This window comes from Silene latifolia, unplaced genomic scaffold (genome assembly GCF_048544455.1).
Source record: "Silene latifolia isolate original U9 population unplaced genomic scaffold, ASM4854445v1 scaffold_79, whole genome shotgun sequence".
In the NCBI taxonomy this organism is placed as follows: Eukaryota; Viridiplantae; Streptophyta; class Magnoliopsida; order Caryophyllales; family Caryophyllaceae; genus Silene; species Silene latifolia.
In genome coordinates this window covers 47,979-68,888 of record NW_027413701.1, presented here as the reverse complement: position 1 = coordinate 68,888, position 20,910 = coordinate 47,979, and the positions used below count along the sequence as shown (strand labels likewise).

At 34.4% G+C, this 20,910-nt stretch overlaps 2 protein-coding genes across 2 annotated transcripts; one reads left to right on the top strand and one right to left on the bottom strand.

Annotated features, from left to right (window-relative positions):
- Positions 1–5,115: 5,115 nt before the first annotated feature.
- Positions 5,116–12,948, top strand: LOC141640374 (cytochrome P450 CYP72A219-like). Its single transcript, XM_074449179.1, has 5 exons — positions 5,116–5,398; positions 5,948–6,156; positions 11,027–11,277; positions 11,779–12,160; positions 12,366–12,948. The coding sequence occupies exons 1-5, from the start codon at positions 5,125–5,127 to the stop codon at positions 12,789–12,791; spliced, it is 1,542 nt and encodes a 513-aa protein (XP_074305280.1). The 5' UTR covers positions 5,116–5,124; the 3' UTR covers positions 12,792–12,948.
- A 383-nt stretch (positions 12,949–13,331) lies between these two features.
- On the bottom strand, positions 13,332–16,880 carry LOC141640373 (heat shock cognate 70 kDa protein 2-like). The gene is made up of 2 exons (XM_074449178.1): positions 16,399–16,880; positions 13,332–15,295 (listed from the first exon to the last, which is right to left on the bottom strand). Exons 1-2 carry the CDS (start codon positions 16,610–16,612, stop codon positions 13,566–13,568), a joined length of 1,944 nt encoding a protein of 647 aa, XP_074305279.1. The 5' UTR covers positions 16,613–16,880; the 3' UTR covers positions 13,332–13,565.
- Positions 16,881–20,910: the final 4,030 nt, after the last annotated feature.

Here is a 20,910-nt window from a genome sequence, read left to right as displayed (position 1 = left end):
AATGTAAACGTGTTTTACACTGCGAAAAGAAGAATAAATAATAAGCATGTGCATCAATTTTAATTTAAGTCTAATGATCTAACGTCATAACGCGAAGACTCAAAACATTTATACAATTGACCTTCCTCAAGAATTATATAAATGATCCCAAGACTCAATTATCTGTAAATTGATAAGCCAACCTTTTGGCTAATTCTACTGTTAGAATTCTTGGTCGATAAATTTCTGTAAATTCTATCTTTAGTCAATCATAATCACGAGAAACTCTTCGGACTATAATGTTGAGATAAACTAAGTCAACACAAACTACTTACCCAACGTAAAAGGGGTCATATTATGCTTACCGACGAAGAAGGGATTCATAGTTGTTTGCCCTTATAAAGACTAATCTCAATTTCCGTTTTAGAGGGAGATCCCATCAACCTTTTTAATTCATTTTAAGTGAACTAATATCTAGCATGCGTGAATGAATAAACTAAGGTGATGGCTTAATAAACATGTGACATCTGTATGTCTATGAAAACTAACATACAACCTATATGTGTCAATTTTCATGCATTTTAGTAGTAGGTGGTTTGGTTTTAGGCGGAATATGATGCATAAACTATCATGTGAATGAAAAGCAATAGGAATGAAAAACGTAAAAACAATAAAAAAAGTCCTAGTGTGGCCTATCCTATCAAAATGAACATTAAATACAAATTTGGAATCCATCCTTGGACCCGAGAAGCTTGTCTCGATGTTCCATCTTGATCCATGTAGCGGGAGTGAGCTCCAATCTCCATCTTTAGTCTTCTTTGAAAAATACAATAAATAAATTTACATAGTAAACCTATTTATTACATTCTAATTTCAAAACCCAAAAACTAAAGAAAAAAATAAAGGAGATTCGAGATCTCATAATTACATAAAAATTATGTTTCCTTCATTACGAAAACATAATTAACTAAGGCCACACTAAGTATTACAAATTACAACCGATTGTAAAAATACGTAAATAAATTCATTCAACGATTCATTCAACAAAAGAAAAACATCAACTAAAAAAATAAATATGCAAGACATAATTCTTTAATTATGTTGATTAATTTTATCCAAACCACCTATTTAAATTATCAAATTAAGTGACAATTCCTCAATTAATTACATTAATTTCAATCTTAATTCATATTAAACTTGTAATATGAATTTAATCCATCAATATTTTAAACCTCTTTAAAATAATTAGGTATCTTTATACGTGAAACTTTTCACTACAATTAATCATACATTAAAATGTATAATTATAATTATTGGCGAAAAACAAAAAAAAAAAAAATTATAAAAGTTCTCGGCAATGCAGCAAAAAAAACAAAACAAAACAGCCCGTTTTTTTTTCTTTCTGAAACAAAAACAATTTTTTTTTTTTTAATTCTGTCCATACGTGAACCGTAACAGAAGCAGGAAAAAAAATTTCCACGGCAAAAAAAATTAAAACAACCGTCCCAATTTTTTTAAAATCGGCATTAAGCCCTAAATTATCAAAAACATGATTATTGATGAACAAAATCGCTTATTGTTGCTATTAACAAGATTGGCATATTCATCTTATAATTTAAACATGTAAATTTATGAAACATGATTCTAAACAACAATTTAGAACCATTTATGCCAAAAACAATATAGCAAAAAACAATTTATCATCAATAAAACTAAGCAATTCCATTTACATATCAATTTAAATTTTATTAAATCAACACATCTACAAATTCATTATATTATCATTTTAACCTATTAAAACAATAATATTAATAAATCAAATGGAATCAAAACAACAAAAAGAAGAACAAAAGCGGCTGCAAAAAAAACAATTCGGCATAAAAAAAAATTCAGCCGTGTGCCTCTTTTTTTTTTTTTTTTTTCGAAACCCTAAAATTGTTTACATCCAATTTTATGAAAATCATCAAAATTAAAATTCATGGCCTTGGCTCTGATACCACTTGTGGGATTTATCTGTATGCATCCCTTTAAATTTAAGGACTATAACGAATATATCATGATGAATACTAGTCATAAAATTAAATTACATAAACAAAAAGGTAAAGAGATGAAGAATCAACCTTCAGTCCTAGCAAATTCGTCCTAAGAACAATATCGCAATGATATTCGCCTATTAGTTGCACCCAAGACGATATGAGAAATGCCCTTAACTTGTTGCTAGAATCGATCCCCAAATTTCAGTAAATTAATTAGGGTTTTCGGTATTTTGTGTTGAGATGAGAGGCAAGAGAATGAGTTAGAAAATTAGGTTAGAAAAATTCTCCCTCCTTCTCTTATTATATCCGAAAAATAGAAAGAATAAGGGGAGTTTTTCTTTTCCTAAAACTCGGCCCAAAATCCGAAAATAATAAGGAGTATATTTTCCTTATTTTCAGTTATGGCATCTACCGAAAATGAGGATAAAAATCCTTATTTTCGGTTATTCCAAAAATGTATAAAATGTGTTGTTTATAAATTGTCATCTAGTGAGGATCGATCCCATAACCTCTTGGTTTGAGTACCATTACTATTACCACTATGACACATTCATCTTGCTGATTAAATATAACCGATTACATTTAATTACGAATTAACATATTAATTCGTCCAAGCTTACATCATATACATTAATTAAATATAACTTATTATATTCAATTTACGAATTGACAGATTAATTGTCTCTCAACTAATATTATTTAATCGGCATTAAATAATCGTCTCATCAACACATTGACTAACTGTTTAGTCATATAAGGCATCAATGTGATTACATTTCCATAACCACATCTCTCAAACACATCCTTTAGGTGTGACCTTTAGGGACCAGTTGATCACCGCCATCTGTATGATAATAACGTCAAACTTTCTAGCAAGTCAACCGTTATTAGGTAATCGTTAATCAACTGATAAAATACGAAGTATACCCTTGTGAACCTGTAAGAGATTTACAAATGTTATCACACTAATTTGTGGAGGACACAAGCTCCAACAATATTAGCAACAACGGGAATAATGAAATTAACAATAATAAATGCGGGAGTAGTGAAAGAAAAAATAATGACAGCGGAAGAAGTAAAAGTAATACTCGTCACAACCAGGGACGGACTCAGGACTTAAAATCTGGGGTAGCAAAAAAAACATTTAGCCCATATATATCAATAAATTTTAGGATCAAGAAAAATATACAGTACGTAACCTCTTTAATCTAATTCACAATATGTATAATGAGTACAATGACCACTTACATAATAACTTAAAATTTTGTTACTTTCCAACTAAAATAATCAATTCATGTTATATTTATTACTAATTTAGGATTTATTAGTTTTTTTTTTTTTTCTAATTCATCGCCTAAATTTTTTATCTTGCAATTTAGCGAATTTCTATTACTTTCGTTTTATATATGTAGAATTTTTTATACTTCCTCTATAAAGTAATACAAAAAATAAACTCTCTACAATAAGATTCAAAAACATAAAAATGTGATACCTAAAGCATCAATGCATTAACTTTAGATATTTTACCCATTGACACTTCACATAAACATTTACTTAAATGTATTTACGGAGAGCGAGAGGGCAAAAAAATAAAAAAGAGGGAATATGCAATTCATAGGAATCGAACCCAGGACCATTGGTGAGAAAAAAAAGCATTTACCACTGAACCACATGACATTTGTTGTATATTTGATGCGCTAATATGTATTTATCCACTATTCAGCAATATTTGGGGTACCAAAAATCGATTCACTTAACCAATTTTTTTCTATTTGGGGTAGCGGACGCCACCCCTGCTACCAGGTGGGTCCGCCCCTGGTCACAACACATGTAATGAAAATAACAATAGAAACAAGGGTGAGGGTATGAAAAATTGACTAACAATTCGATATTAGGAAAATATTAATTTATTTAAATATATGAATTTGACAAAACTAACAGGTTAACCGTAAAAAGAGTAGGAGTAGTTAAAGAAATAACTGTAACCGAAGAAGTAGTGAATGTAATATATTAACAGGGGATGTAGTGAAAGTGATAATATTAACAGCGGGAGTGGTGAACGTGTCTCATAAGTTGTTGATTAATTTTATATCTCATCATAATTTGAAGATATAAATTGTAAATGTATGTGTTAACCCAAATTTAGCGAATCTTATTTTGTAAAAAAAATAAAATTTAAATGATAAATAAAAGTAGTCCGGACTTAGCCGGGCACCAAACCTAGTAAGATAATAAAATGAGTACACTCTTATTACTATAAATTGAGCGCTAACAATTACATATTCATGTCTTACCTTATATTTAGTTATTTACATATATATATACAATAAATTACTATTCAAAATTCACATTAATTAACTAACTCACTCATTCATTACTAAAATCAAATAGGACAAAAGTAGAGACAGTTTTTATCACAGCTCATTATTACAGTTGATTTTGTCATGAGCAAGCTAAGGATAACTTAAACAAACAATGCGTGTGGCATGCTAATTAAGTTTAATTATAATTAATTGCTTACCGAAATAATTGATAGATGAACCATCTTAACTAAAATTAAAGTGATGGTTGAGGTCCAATAATTATATTTATTTTTTATTACGCCCCTCACTCGAATGTTCATTGGGCTTGAAGAGTGGTTAGTGCACAGGCTCTCCAAACCATATACTGAAATTTCACTTTGTGAGTTATTGGTGGCTGCCAGGTTTTGAACCCGTCATGGCCTTCTGTCACACTGCTCTAGTGCTCTGATACCATGATAGATGAACAATTATTTCAACCAAAACCTTAAGGTGATCGTTGAGGTCCAACAATTATATTTATTTCCTATTAACAATTACCAAATGTTGGCCCTTCTATTATTACTTACTCCGTTCGGCTTGATTCTATATGTTTGTTTAATATAACTGAAAGGTATTTTAATCAAACGTATGGAATCAAACCAAACACATCAAAGTCATGATAATTATTTTTAAATCGTATGATTAATTAAGAGAAATGGCATCGAAGTGGCCCATCAACCTATAAGAATTAATATTAAATCTATCCTATCATGCAACAATAAGTAGTCAATAAATACAGTACCATTTTTCATCAAGAAAAGAAGGTTATGGAGTTTATGTTAGTTTTCTCAACGCTCTTTGTGATAGCCATAACATTTGTGGCATGGCATTTCATTTATTCTCTATGGCTAAGACCAAAAAAGTTGGAACATTTCTTAAGAAAACAAGGGTTTGGAGGAAACTCATACCGTCCGATCAATGGCGATTTAGTCGAAATCAACCAGATGACACAATCCGCACTCTCCAAGCCTATGTCGCCATTGTCACATGACCTTATGTCTCGTCTCGCGCCGTTTGCTCAAAAAATGGTTGATTTACATGGTGCGTATCCCTCCGTTTTATTTACGTTTTATTATTAATTTTCATTGTTTTCTTAGAGTGATGCGCTTCTAGCATCGTGTCGTACGTAGAAATTCTTTTAATACATTGAAAATGTCTTAGTCTATTAGTTAAGACGGAGGCATTGTGGATAATAGGTCTCATATGCAAATTTGATCCCCTTTATTGTAATGCGAATAAGTGTCCGACTCGTTAGACAAAATATTATCAATAATTTTGTACTTTCCTTAGCATGTGATAATCCTCATATGCATTGACCTAAGTATATGTGAAATAATGAACGCAAATTCCCATCGTAAACGGGCAGTTTTAGTCAATATTGTAAACGGGAAAATGTTATCATTTTAATGATAAAATATTACAACTTAAAAAATTATTCTACCAATTTTTTATCAAAAAATTGTTACATTTTATTGTAAATAAGTCAAATTTACTCCGGTTTAAGCTTAAGACGAAAAATGTCCGTCTTAAGGGAGACTTAATTGATATGATATTGGATTGTTGAACAATTATTTATTTTTACGCACGTAGGAATGAATTCGTTTGTGTGGTACGGGAGGAAACCTAAAGTCAACATAATGAAGCCGGAACTTATCAGGGAAATATTCACCAAGCATGACGTGTTTTGCAAGCAACCTCCAGGAACACGTTCAGGTTTTGGTCTAGTGTTGCGTGATGGTGAAGATTGGGCAAGAGTTAGAAGAATAATTAACCCTGCCTTCCATATGGACAAACTAAAGGTATACTAAATAATAAGGGCATATTTGTACCAAAAACAAAAAAATAATAATAAGGGCATAACAATTAACAACAACACATTCCATTCTTAGAAATTAGGTATAATTGTCGAGGTTAGCATCGAAATCTTAAGCTACGGGTTTTTTTGTCAGAGAGTATCTAACATATCGGTCAGTTTGCAGCAAATACCTAACATTATTTTTTTTTTTTTGTTCAAAAGTACTTGGAAGTTTATATTTCATTTGTTAACAACTATCAACGAACGTTTTCCTCAAAAAAAAAAGTTGACTTTGGGTTTGACTTGGTGGGAAAATGTGATTTATTTTACTCTGTCCTTAATCACTTTCTTTTAGACTAATTAATCACATAATTTAACTATTTTTCCTCCTCTCCACCTATAATATCTTATATGGGTTTTCAAAAATGTGCCCTAAGGGTACATGTTAATAACCTTAATATGGTAAGATTGACAACATATTCTCATGAGATATTTAACTATCAACTCTTATCACTAGATTTAAATTATGTGATTAAATCACTTAAAGAAAGGGATTTAAGGAGAGGATAAAATAAAGCACATTTTCCGTCAAGTCCAACCCCAAAATTAACTTTTTTTTGACGTAAAACATTAATTGGTATCTGTTAACAAATGACATATAAACTTTAGATACTTTTGGGCAAAAAAAAAAAAAATGGTAGTTACCTGCGTATAAAATGACCTAAATATTAGGTACATTCTAACAAAAAAACCCCTAAAGTTAAACTATTAAACATAAATTTTAGGGATATTCTACGGTGTACCCCTGAGTTTTTCGGTTTTCTATGTAATACCCCTCCTTTTTTTTAATTCTACATTGTACCCTTAAACTTCTTACTTATTTCTCCATCATAACCTCGTTTAACTCTGCATTAACTTTATCACTATCAAACGACCGTAGTTTGACATTTATTCTGACTTATTAATGTTGTATCACCATTCTATATGAGAAACATCACAAATCACTTTTAATAAGCACCAACTAGTATTAAAAACATCTGTTATGATTCATGACATGATAATGGAGATTTTTTTGAACTTTTAGTTTGTTTCGTATATTATTTCTTGGGGTAATGAGTAATTCGGCGAACTAATAAGTAAATAAATAGGTAATCGAGTAATTGGAATGATAAATAGACGATTTAATAGGTCATTTAAGAAAATAAGTTAGCAAAGCCAATAAATAAGGTCATGGTATAGACTAATGTATAGAGTTTAGGGGTACACCAAAGAATATAAAAAAAAAAGAGGGGTACAACATGGAAAACCGAAAACCACAAGGGTACACCGTAGAATATCCCTAAATTTTATGAGGGTAATTAGTAATAAAGTAACATAGAACAAAACAAAAAAATGAAAAATTAGAGATTTTGATTAAGAACTTTAAAGGCTTTCATTACCTTTTTTTTTTTAATAAAATGTAAGTATATACGTGCATCAAAAGAAATCGTAAGCATACATAGCCCAAAGCAATGCCTAATCCACACGAGACTAAGGCTCCGTTTGGCAAGGCATTTCAGGTTCTGATTTGGTCAAAGTAGCTTATTTGACTAAAATTTCAGGTATTTTATTTTTTTGTAAGCGTTTGGCAAGTAGCTTATTTAACCAAATAAACTACTTGAAATGAAATGGTACTTAGAGTAGCATTTGAGATTTCAGGTACCTGATTTGTTTTGATTTTCCGTTTTTACCCCTTAAATTTATACTATTAAATAGTTATCATATCCTTTTACGTCAATTCATCAAAATCAGTTACCTTTTAAGTTAGTTTGCCAAACACTTTTTTTATATAATTAGCTACCTTATCAGTTCCTAATTTTCAGCTACCTTATCAGTTACCTTTTCAGGTTTCAGTTAGTTTTTCAGTTTTCAGCTGCCTTTTCAGTTAGTTTTACCAAACAGAACCTAATATCGGTCCCTTATACAAGAGAGGCGCAAACAAAGCAAAAACAGAGCCCAATAAACAGAGCCCAATCTCAGAACAAAACCTATTCTCAGACAACAATCCCCAAATTAACAACAAAATCAGATTGGGAATTTTACAAACCATCAAACTCCATTGAGCTACTTCTCCTTCCAATCCATCTCCATCCTCTTGCCAAAGCTGCTAGATTTTATGTACGTTAATCATTGTTGGGGAATAGATGAATTAGTGTCTTGTGACTTGTGTTTATAGGTGGCAAATGGATTAATTAGATTAAGGACCTATTTGATAAACAACATATTGAGCAAAATTAGATTAATTAGTTTGACCAAGCAACTTACTATTTTTATGTGTTTGGTAAATAGCGTATTCTGATAGCATATTGGTCGGAATATACTGTTTTTGAATATGCTGCTAATAACACCATATTGCATTAGCATGTTCACTTTATCCATGAAACCATTCTAATTATTTTAAAATCTGCTAATTACCAAACACCCTTTTCTAATTCTGCTGATTTGTTTGATAGTCAAACCTACTACTGAAATCTGTTAACGTTATCCGTTATCATAAATCTACTTCTGCTGTTTGATGTTTGTTGTTTGCTGTTTGCTATTTGCCAAACAGGGCCTAAGTTTGAATCGGTTATTTTGAGTATGTTATTTATTGTGAGTTGAGTCGGTTGGATTATTTCGAATTGGATCATTTTCGAATGTTAAGTTATCAAGTCATTAAGGTATGGCGTATTTTGGGTCAGGTCATTTTTCATGTTAGCGGTTTAAACAATTTAGGTACTACTAACTTAGCTTTTTTTTTTGGGGGGGGGGGGGGGAGATCGATTTCATTAATCAAAAGCCACACAGCATCTACAACAGACGTCAAACAAGACGAAATACAATATCGTTGAAATCAAATAAAAACCATCTTTCACGAAACAAAGATCTCTAATTAGAATATAAGACGCTTCCGCATGCCCTCTATACCGCTGTTTCTACAGCCTTCCGCGAGGGGATCTTTGGATCTGTTGGAGTTTTGAGAAAGATGAGTTTTTTTCTGATCTAACCTCTTGTATCCGACGCACCGACATCAGTTCCAACACCATAAGAGAAACCTTGACCGCGTCGATCTTCCGCTTAGATCTACGACTCCCATATTGGGAGATTAAACCCACATAATGTGGGAGCAAATCCACCATAAGTGGGGATAAAACTCTCCAACAGGAAACCCATATTGGGAGATTAAACCCACATGAAACGAAAAGGAACCGCCACCGCCGATCCAACCGTCACTACCACCAAAGCCAACGACTAGCCCTCTCATTCAACTCTCAACCACCAATAAAGAACCAAATCAAGAGAAGCCCACAAAAAAAAACAAAGAAAGAAGCAACAGGTGGGCTAAAAGTGATTTAAAACGAAAATTATTGGTGGTTTAGAGATGAATCGCCGGAGATCGACCTCAGGGAGGCCTAATCACCGGCGTTAGAAAGGGCTAGCATGGGGTGGTAGAAGGAGGGGGCGGAGGCGGAGCCAAGTAGAATAGGGTTTTGGGGGGTTTTTTGAGGGATTTAATTGTGAGTTTTAGAGAAAGGAGTTTTAGAGAGAGGTTCTTTAGAGTCTCTGTCTAGTGCTTTGTATACTTGACTACGTGTAACAACTGTTTTGACTGCATGCGGCCATCCAAATATGTGAATCATATGATATTCTACACCACTTATCATTATCTTATTACCGTCCCGGTTATTTGTTATCAATTATTTTCTGAACACTATTTTATTAGAAGAAAGGCCACAATACATTTCCTAATGCTGAAAGGGCTCCTTCTAAGAAAACCGCAATTATTGTAAAAGACGACTCAAATTAAGCCACACAATAAAACTATTAAAATGAATATAAATTTAGTTTCTAAGTAACTCAAATACGAAAAAAATTTGAAAAAACATATATTCTCTCACTGTCATAGATTGATTTATGATACATGACAGTAAAATATTTTCTGAATAATAGACCTATAGCTCGAGGGACCAATTTACTTATGGTCTACAGTTTTACCTGAGACGAAGTTTATTACGGAATATATCTTTATGATAGTGTAATAAAAGGTGAACTAATAAGGTAAATAAAAAATAATAATAACGTGAATCAAGATTTACTCAACCTCAAAAGTATTTAGCACGTTATCATGTTAGACATGAAAACTATAGGCCACCTAGTAAATTATGTCGTTACATGCATATTTAATGTTTTTATATTTAATTCAATCTATGACGTTTGTAGTTTACTACCACAAAAAATATATTTTAGACCAAGTTTCGTGGGTGGGACACTGATTGATTTTTTAATCTTGTGATAAATCTAACACGTAGTATAAGTTTCATTATTATATAAATGTTGCAAATTCACGTATACCATATAAAAATTGAAAAAGGAATTCAATTATGCGTGTAGTAAAATGTAAATCAAAATTTACCCCACATTCTAAGTCATTCTCAAGTAAAAAGAATCCGTGTCATGTAAATAAAAGACACATAAGACAATTTATAATTTATGAAACATCAAAACCAATGATCCTATTGTCAAAAAAAACCAATGATCCTTTATTTTTTACGTAGAATACTTCGTAAATTGACTTGATAATAACTGATCCGAGAATAACCTGAACTCGAATTGACCTATAACCCGATTCGATGTTAAACTCAAAAATAACCCGACCAAATTGACACGTTTGTCAAGTATCATTATGGATCGAGTTAGGATGAACAATGGTGTTTTGAGAATAAAGAGGAAGAAAAATATAGATGGTATGGACTATGAAGTAAGAGTAGTTGAGAGTTGGAATTTAGTTTCCTCAATAATTTAGAAATTGTTTTGGATCGAGTTAGGATGAACAATGGTGATTATGATTATTGCAGAATATGTTGCCTTTGATGAACGTAAGTGTGGACGCAATGTTACGTAAATGGGAAGAAATGCGAGATTCAAAAGGGACGATTGAGATGGATGTGTATACTTCTTTGACCGATATGGCCGGTGATGTAATTACAAGAACAGCTTTCGGTAGCTCTTATGAAGAAGGAAAGAAGTTATTTGAGCTTGAACATACAAGTTTATGTCTCAAGTTTGAGTTGATGAAATCCATCTATAATTATATACCCGGTTGGAGGTATGTTTTGTGCATGTTACTTCTAATAAAGAAGAAATTAATTTATAGAAGCGAAAATAAACCATTTATTTTCGATGTCAACCAAAACAATTATTCAGATAATTATTGAACAAAACTAAAAATAACCACTAATTTTTTTGAGGAAAAAAAGGCATGACAATATCTTAATTATCAAAAAGTCTTATGAAAAGACGAGCCTTAGTGGATAATTTTGAAAATATATTAATTATTTAAGCATGTTTTGATTAACTTTATTCACCTTCAATGACAAGCAATGCCATTTAGTCATACTATGTGTTTTCTTACAATAATATGCTAGAAAATAATACACTACCATTAGGATTATTTAAATCTTTGTATAAATTTAATGTTATTGTTTCTTCTAAACAATTCGAATATCAATGTTATATGCTCGTATCTTATATAGTACTTTTCAAAACTACTTTGCAAAGACGAATATATACATAATTAGCTATTCTAACTTTGTAATATGTATTATAGGTACGTTCCTACTATGACAAAACGAAAGGTAAAGAAAATAGATGAACAAACTCGAGGATTAGCGAAGGAGATGGTAGATAGTAGGAAAAGGGGTATTAAAGAAGGGGAGAATGCATCAAAAGATGACTTGCTAAGTATAATGTTAGAGTCGAACGAAAAGGATATAGAAGAGCATGGAGTTGGACTTACCATGCAGGAACTTATTGCGGAGTGTCGCTTATTTCTCTTGGCGGGTAAGGATACAACCGCATCTTTGTTAACTTGGACGTTGGTGTTGTTAACCCAACATCAAGATTGGCAAAGTAAAGCACGAGAGGAGGTTTTGCAACACTTTGGAAAAGACAAGATTCCTGATTTTGAGGGTCTTACTTCTCTTAAAGTGGTAAGTTATTTTTCACATACTTCTGTATTAGTCAATTTTAACATCGTTCATTTTTGTACACGATTCCATTATTCTATACATGTTATTGACTAAGTAACTCCATAAATAACAAAATTTAAGTTTTAACCCTCAAACAAATCTCAAGTCTTACACTGATAATATAACGTTTTTCTTAATGAGTTGTCATATTTCTGATCACATGTAGGTGACCATGATACTCCATGAAACACTAAGGTTCTACCCTCCAGTCCCCGGTCTTTCTCGGGTCATTGCGAAGGATAGCAAATTAAAGAATTTTTCTCTATTACGCGAAATGGAGGTGAATATTCCAACAATTCTTATACATAGAGATGAAGAAATTTGGGGTAGTGATGCAAATGAATTCAATCCATCAAGATTTTCAAAGGGAGTAGCAAGTGCTAGCAATGTCCAAGGATCATTTTTACCTTTTGGTGGCGGCCCTAGAATATGTATTGGACAAAACTTTGCACTAATGGAGGCTAAGCTTGCCTTAGCCAGAATTCTTCAACGCTTTTCCTTCCAACTTTCTCCATCTTATGTTCATTCCCCTGTACCACTCGTGGGTCTAGTGCCTCAATATGGTGCACCTCTTATTTTATACAAAATTTAGACTGGTATTGTATTATTTCTCACGACGAATATTGTCCAAAGTTCGGTTATCACAAGTCGAAAGGCATTCAAAATAAACTGTACCTACTTTATACACTTCCGATTATATGTTATATGTATGACAGACAAATTTAAATTAATCAAATGTTTCATGTATATATATATATGTTGACTGCCCGTTGTTTTTTTCTCTCTGTCATAGCTCCAATTTGTACATTAAACTGATTCGTGTAAGTTTGCTCATTAGCCGTGCTTCATTGTAGTCTGTAGTTTGTACTCTAATTATGTAACGCTCCTAGCCTCCTACTCTTGAGACTCCTAAATTTTAAATTTAAAACCCCAGTCGAGAAACTCATCCTGTAATTTAGGCCGAAACACCACCAGGATCGTTGGTGTAATTAAACCAAAACCGCATTTAACAGAAGGAAGTTAAAGTTTTATCTTTGGGTTTTCGCATCTAACAGAAGACGAAGTTAAGTTTTATCTTAACTAATATGCGTTTACTCCCCAGCTACAATGAAACAATTAGAGGCACAAGGAATAACGAAAAGATCTACTACATTTATAGCATTGTTATCAAAATTACCAAAATGATAGAAGGAAATAGGGAGCAATTGAGCTCCAACGAGCTCAACTGCAAGAAAAATAGTGGGGCAAACTTAATCTGGGGTTAAACCCCAGAGAATATCCAACATTGTTCAAAAAAAACCAGCAGCATAATAATTGTCTTAGAAAAATAAAAAAACAAACTTCTCCAAGTCGATCAGTAAAAAACTTAATCGACCTCCTCAATCTTGGGACCAGCACCTCCTGAACCAGCTGGGATGTCATCATCCATGGGAGCACCTGCCTCACCACCGGCACCCTGGTACATCTTGGCAATGATGGGGTTGCAGATGCTCTCAAGCTCCTTCATCTTGTCATCAAACTCATCAGCCTCAGCTAGCTGGTTGCTGTCCAACCATGAGATGGTTTGGTCGATGGCATCATCAATCTTTTTCTTGTCATCCTCTGCGAGCTTTCCAGCAATCTTCTCATCCCTGACAGTGTTCCTCATGTTGTAGGCATAATTCTCCAAGGCATTCTTTGACTCCACCTTCTTCTTGTGCTCCTCATCCTCAGACTTGTACTTCTCGGCCTCTTGAACCATCTTCTCAATCTCTTCCTTTGATAATCTACCCTTGTCATTTGTGATGGTGATCTTGTTCTTTTGGCCGGTAGTCTTGTCCTCAGCCGAGACATTTAGGATACCGTTGGCATCAATGTCAAAGCAGACAGTGATCTGAGGTACACCTCTTGGTGCAGGAGGAATGCCAGAGAGCTCAAATTTACCGAGCAAGTTGTTGTCACGGGTTCTGGTCCTTTCACCCTCATAAACCTGGATCAACACACCAGGCTGGTTGTCGGAATAGGTAGAGAAGACTTGTTCCTTCTTGGTGGGGATGGTGGTGTTCCTTGGGATCAACACAGTCATGACACCTCCAGCTGTCTCCAAACCAAGAGACAAGGGAGTGACATCAAGAAGAAGAAGATCTTGCACCTTCTCATTACCCTCACCACTCAAGATAGCAGCCTGGACAGCAGCACCATAAGCAACAGCCTCATCAGGGTTGATGCTCTTGCAGAGCTCCTTACCATTGAAAAAGTCCTGCAATAGTTGCTGGACCTTGGGAATTCTGGTGGAACCACCAACAAGAACAACATCGTGGACGGTGCTCTTGTCCATCTTAGCATCCCTCAAACACTTCTCAACTGGCTCCATACACTTCCTGAACAAATCCATGTTCAATTCCTCGAAACGGGCACGGGTGATGGTGGTGTAGAAATCAACACCCTCGTAGAGAGAGTCAATCTCAATGGTAGTCTGAGCAGTGGATGAAAGAGTCCTCTTCGCTCTCTCACAGGCTGTCCTCAATCTCCTCAAAGCCCTTGGGTTTCCACTGATATCCTTCTTGTTCTTCCTCTTGAACTCTTGCACAAAGTGGTTAACCATTCTGTTGTCAAAATCTTCTCCACCAAGATGAGTATCACCAGCAGTGGCCTTAACTTCGAAAATACCCTCCTCAATAGTCAACAATGAGACATCAAAGGTACCACCTCCAAGATCGAAGATCAATACATTCTTCTCACCAGTGCTGGTAGCCTTCTTGTCAAGACCGTAGGCAATAGCAGCAGCGGTGGGCTCATTGATGATTCTCAAAACATTAATTCCAGCAATGACTCCAGCGTCCTTTGTGGCTTGACGCTGGGAGTCGTTGAAGTAAGCTGGGACAGTAACAACAGCGTTCTTAACAGTGTTACCAAGGAAAGCCTCAGCAATCTCCTTCATCTTAATGAGAACCATGGAGGAGATCTCCTCAGCAGCAAACTGCTTGTCCTCACCCTTGTAGTTAACAACAATCATGGGCTTGTCACCTGGTCCGGGGGTAACCTTGAATGGCCAGTGCTTCATGTCATCCTGAACTGAAGCATCGCTGAATCTCCTACCGATCAACCTCTTTGCATCTGTCACGAAAATACACAAGCATGAGCTACTAGAAGACTACATCAATACGGCTAAACTTGCCTAAAATGGAAACAGATTCAAATCAAAAAAGTGTGAAAGTATTTAACATATTTCATGGAATCAGACAGCCTAATATCTCAAACATGAGCTAAACAAAGATAACTTGGTACAACCAAACATGAGCTAACAAAGAACGCTTTATACAACCAAACAATGTTATATTTATTACTAGCTCCATCTCAAAAATTTGTTTTACCTATCCTGATCTTTGGGAAGGGTAACTTTATCAAAGGTAAACAAATGAATGGAATAGCGGGAATAATAATCAAGAGATCTAAATTCAACAAGCTCAATAGAATATCTTACAAATTCACTCAGACATAGCTTTGAGTAAATTAATCCAAAGAAACACAATTTACAGAGGCTAAGAAGAATAAATCTAAGAAATTTAAATAGCCGATCGCAACAATAAATTAAATAACACAACTGTCTTTCTAGGTGATGAAACAACAAATCTAAATCATCAACGAAAGATAAAACAACATCAATAAAATTAGTTTATTTGATTTCATCACATGACCAATGATTAAAACGAACATCATGTTTCGAGTAAACAGAAATTAACCAACAAAATCTCAGAATATCGTCGCTAAATCAGGTAATCAGCATCAAACTTTGACGAAAGCAAACACACAATGTAATAAATCAGATGATTCCAACTACTATATACCATGCTGTTTTACCTGATAAAATTAATAAATCTAAGATCATAATAATTACAAAACTAAATCTAACTATTTCATGTACAATAATTATAAATAAAACAAATCCTTTCAATTGGGATACATCATGTTATAAGAACAATAATCACAATCAGTATATATAATTAAATCTAACTACTTCATGTACAACAAATTCTTTCACAAAACAACAAAACAATTCAATAAAAAAAGTCAGATCTGATTAAAAACAGACTTTAACCTAAATAACAGCTGGATTGAATCTGAATATTTCTCTAAAGTATACATAAATCTAAATCCAAGTTAACCAGATCTAAGCTCAAAATAATAAAAAGGTAACGAGAGAAAAAAGGAGGACTAACCGAAAACAGTGTTGATAGGGTTCATGGCGACCTGATTCTTAGCGGCATCACCGATCAACCTTTCGGTATCGGTGAAAGCGACGTAAGACGGGGTAGTCCTGTTACCCTGATCATTGGCGATAATCTCAACACGATCGTGTTGCCATACTCCGACACACGAGTAAGTTGTACCTAGATCGATACCAATAGCTGGTCCTTCTCCTTTGCCCGCCATTGTTGATATTGTAGATCTGAATAAGCTCTACTAAAACGACAGCGTATTGGGAGAGAGATTAGAAAGAGAAGGAGTGGAGGAGGAGTAATTGAGGCGACGAGGGGGTTTTATATTGTTTGGAAGAGGTGTTTCGGTTCTAGAATGTTCTAATAGGGTTTGGACTGTTGGATTAAGGGTTGAGCTTTGGAATCAAGGGTTGAGATTGGTTGGGAGACTTGGTTGATTGTGTGTTATTTAGGGTTTTGTGAGTATTTGTTGATGCTGTCTATTAGTGGCCGTTTTTTTTGGTTTTGTGGCGTTGATTAATTGGGCTTTTTTGGGGGGTCGGGTTTAGTTGCCGACTTTACGGGCATAGATACGTGGACTCTCTCGAGTTCGTTGGATTCTATCGTTTCTACTTTCTAGTATTCCCAACTACATATCGCAAAATCAACCCGATTCGAAAAGCATGACTCATTACCCAAAATTGACACGGACTTACAACCCGTGGATGTGCCTTGAAACCTGAATTGACCCTACCCGTTCCAAATATTACTCGAGCTTTGTTGACCCGGGCCTAATGACCCGACTCAAAATATAACTTTAACTGAACAAAAAAAACTTAAAATGACTAAGCACAATTAAATATATCCCTCACCCGAAGGGATATATTAACGTCTAAAATTCGAAAGGCGTAGTAGCCTAGTATAGGTACCCTAGAATAAGAATAAAATAGTTCAATTGGAGTCCGACTTAATAATAACTTCACCCGTATAATTTTTACTAAACCTATTTCAAAGGAAATAACCCGTAAAGAGAAATATCTAGATATTTTACAAACTTTATTACTCCCTCCTATTCTTCTTTTTCTTCCCCTTTGGATGGGGCACAATATTTAAGGAAGAGAATAAAATATGAATTGTGAATTGGGTGGGGTTTGGTGATAGGAGAGAGGAATGAATAAAATAAGGAATTGTGAGTTGGGTGGGGTTTGGTGATAGGAGAGAGAAATGAATAATTATGAATTAAATAAGGAATTGTGAGTTGGGTGGGGTTTGGTGATAGGAGAGAGGAATGAATAAAATAAGATTAAAAGTTTCCAAAAAAGGAAAGGGGAAGAAAACCTGAATAATCCGTTTTAGAAAATAGGGAAGAAAATAGAGAATAGGAGGGAGTATATTTTATTCTTTTATATCACATGTTAAAATTGAAAAGAAAAAAAAAAGTAAAAGAATGTGGTAACAAACTTACCACGTGTAAGTTCTAGTATAGGAGGGGTTGACATTATGGAGGTAAAGACCCCACGTACAAAACATAGGGAGATGTAAGCGAGGGTGTTAAACCGACATACAAAATCTATAAATAAGCAATGTTCCATGCTCATTTGACACACACAAACAAAATGTAGGTCTTTACTACTAATTATTTAGTGGAGTAGCAAACAATTGGTGAGGTGATCCGTCAATAAGGTATATTTCCTACCCCTTCATCTTAAGTTAATGTAATGAGTAAGTAAGTTATCGTCATAATTACTTAACTGATATTATAATGTACGTGGATGATTGTTTATGTGATAAAGTTGGGTTATACTTGTATAATTTACGTAATGTGGTTTACGTGAGATATGACTGTGGTACTGTTTGTGTTAATAATTGACGTTATAATGCTCACATGATAATGTTAATGTTAAAATATCAGTGCTAAATAATACATTTGGCCAATGTATCATTCGGGGACATTATTATAGAAAGGGACTGGACCACATTATTATTTTATCCCGTGTACATGAATGTGAGCTCTAAAGAGGGCTCGGCAGGGGGCTCGGCAGGGGGCTCGACAATTGGTTCCGCTCCGTTATATCCGGATAAAAAGAAAGAAAAAGAGAAAAAGGGAAAAAGGAGAAAAAGAGAAAAAGAGAAAAAGATTGTTATCTTGTGTACACGGAGGAGGGCATAGCCTAATGGAGTCTCGGCTCCGTAATGTGGCTTTGTTCAATAATAATGACCCGAATTATATTAATTTGAGTTGGAGGTTATGGGAAATATACTCAACCTGTGGTTGGTTGACCCTTTATTTTATTAATCTTTTTCAGGTACAGGAAATAGGGAAGGGCATGAGTGAGGTTGACGCAAGAAAATAGAATGAGAATAATGTATCATAATAATATAATCTTATCAATAAGACCCGTTACTAGTTATTTGGTTGTACTAAAGAATAATGTAAGCCTTGTATTTCTCTGTATGGGGAAATACGGCGGTAACGCTCTGTAATTTCCGCTGCTATTAATAAAAATATACCATTTTGTACTCCTGTTGTTTACGGGGCATTACAAAAGTGGTATCAGAACTTAGGCTAAAGAATGGAAAAAAGTATGGTCAATAAAAAATAAAATTGAGAGAGAGATGGGTAGACGTCATAGGATTAACGGGTAGCTTATAGGATTTTATCCTGTTTTTTTTTTTTTTTTTTTTTTTTGCTTGTTAACTTATGTGAAAACTTTATTTAACTTAAGGATATTGTTTGTGTCCTTTTAGTATTTATCGTTAGTGCACTATTTATACGGTTCTTGGGGACATATCTTTCTATATATGTGCACACTTTTAAGATCATAGGTTACATAAGAAAAAAAAAGTATAAAGAACTACTAGGTTCAGTTTTACTGTCATGTCACAAGGTTAGAGACATTAGAGGATGCGTGAGAAATAGAGTCTAATTCCATGAATGCAGAGTGAAATAGAGATACTATATTTTAATCATTTAGAGTCCCTAACCATGAAAAATACAATATTATAGTGGTATAACAAATTTCTTTTAGTATTTAACATTTGTGGATATAGTCCAAAGTTGAGTGCGCTAGATTCACTTAACGACAGCGATATTAAAATAGTCGATTGTTTTCAGTAGAAAGGCGGTGAATGCTTTATATATATATGATAGGTTATGTCGAATAATAAGGAGATGTTATAATGTAGGACATAGACAAATTAAGTTAGTGATGTAACACCCCCATACTCCAAGTGCCTTACCAGACCACTCGGTATAAGGATACTACCATCTCTGTTGCCCGAGGAATGATAATCATAAGACAGTATAACTTTAGTGAAAAGTACAAATCAAGCCAAATCCCAAAATACGGGTACAAGTTCTCAAATCAACTGTCTAATCAACTAAATGTAAAGTTTATTAAACGACTAAGCTACAGCGGAAGACTTCTATCATCGACAGTGGCACATCCCAGCAATCCCATGTGACTCAACTCAAACCTGCTCAATTACTGCTCACCATCCCCGAATGGATCACCGCAGGTTTTACAAACAACAACACGGGGTCAGTACTAATCACACAATCTATATATATATATATATATATATATATATATCAACAATACGATAAACAGATATCTCACACCGTCACACACACAATCACATCGACCCCATCAATCTCAATCATCGACTATCCACCGAACCGCCACCGCCAAAGGGGGGACCGCAAAACGTACCCACCAAATCCCCGCTCCTCATAATGAGCGATAACCCTGTCCATTAATGTGCACATCCCTTCCGTGGCGGGTTCCACGAAGGGCGAAACTAGGGCGTGAAGCCACTCCCGCAAGCGACCCCACTCGGTAGAGAACACGCCTCGAGAAACGGAGACAAACAATCACAATCAACAAACCGTCACAATACAATTACTATATTATTCAATCAACCACAACACATCAACATCACATTATGGGACTAATACCGAGTAGAAATCCTACCCGGAAAGCACAACTATCGGATGGTCTCAACAAACGTATCAAAAAGCCTCTTTTACAAAACCTCCTCCTATCATACAAACACATAAACACTACCAAATCACAATCTACACAAACCCCCAAATTCCCATATTAGGGTTTAAACAACTTAAAGGAAATACCATAAAAATGGTACATAGGTCTTACCCTCGACGCAAGGATCTCAACGGTATAACGAACGATGAAATCCGACCTTCCAAACTTCCGGATTTGCTAACAATGCGATTAAAGTGAAGAACGTACTTTGCTTTCTCTCTTGTGATAATTTAGGTTTTGAAAAGTGTTTAGAACAATGACGGAAAAGATTATATACCTTAATCACATAATTAACAAAACCCGAGAAGTAACTCCCAGAACCCTAGCTACTCGATCGAGTAGCTACGGTACTCGATCGAGTGCCCCCTTACTCGATCGAGTATCCCGATTACTCGATCGAGTACCCAACAGGTCAGAAACTATTTTAAAACGCAACTCACCCTTACTCGACAGAGTAAGGCCTACTCGATAGAGTACCCAGAGACTC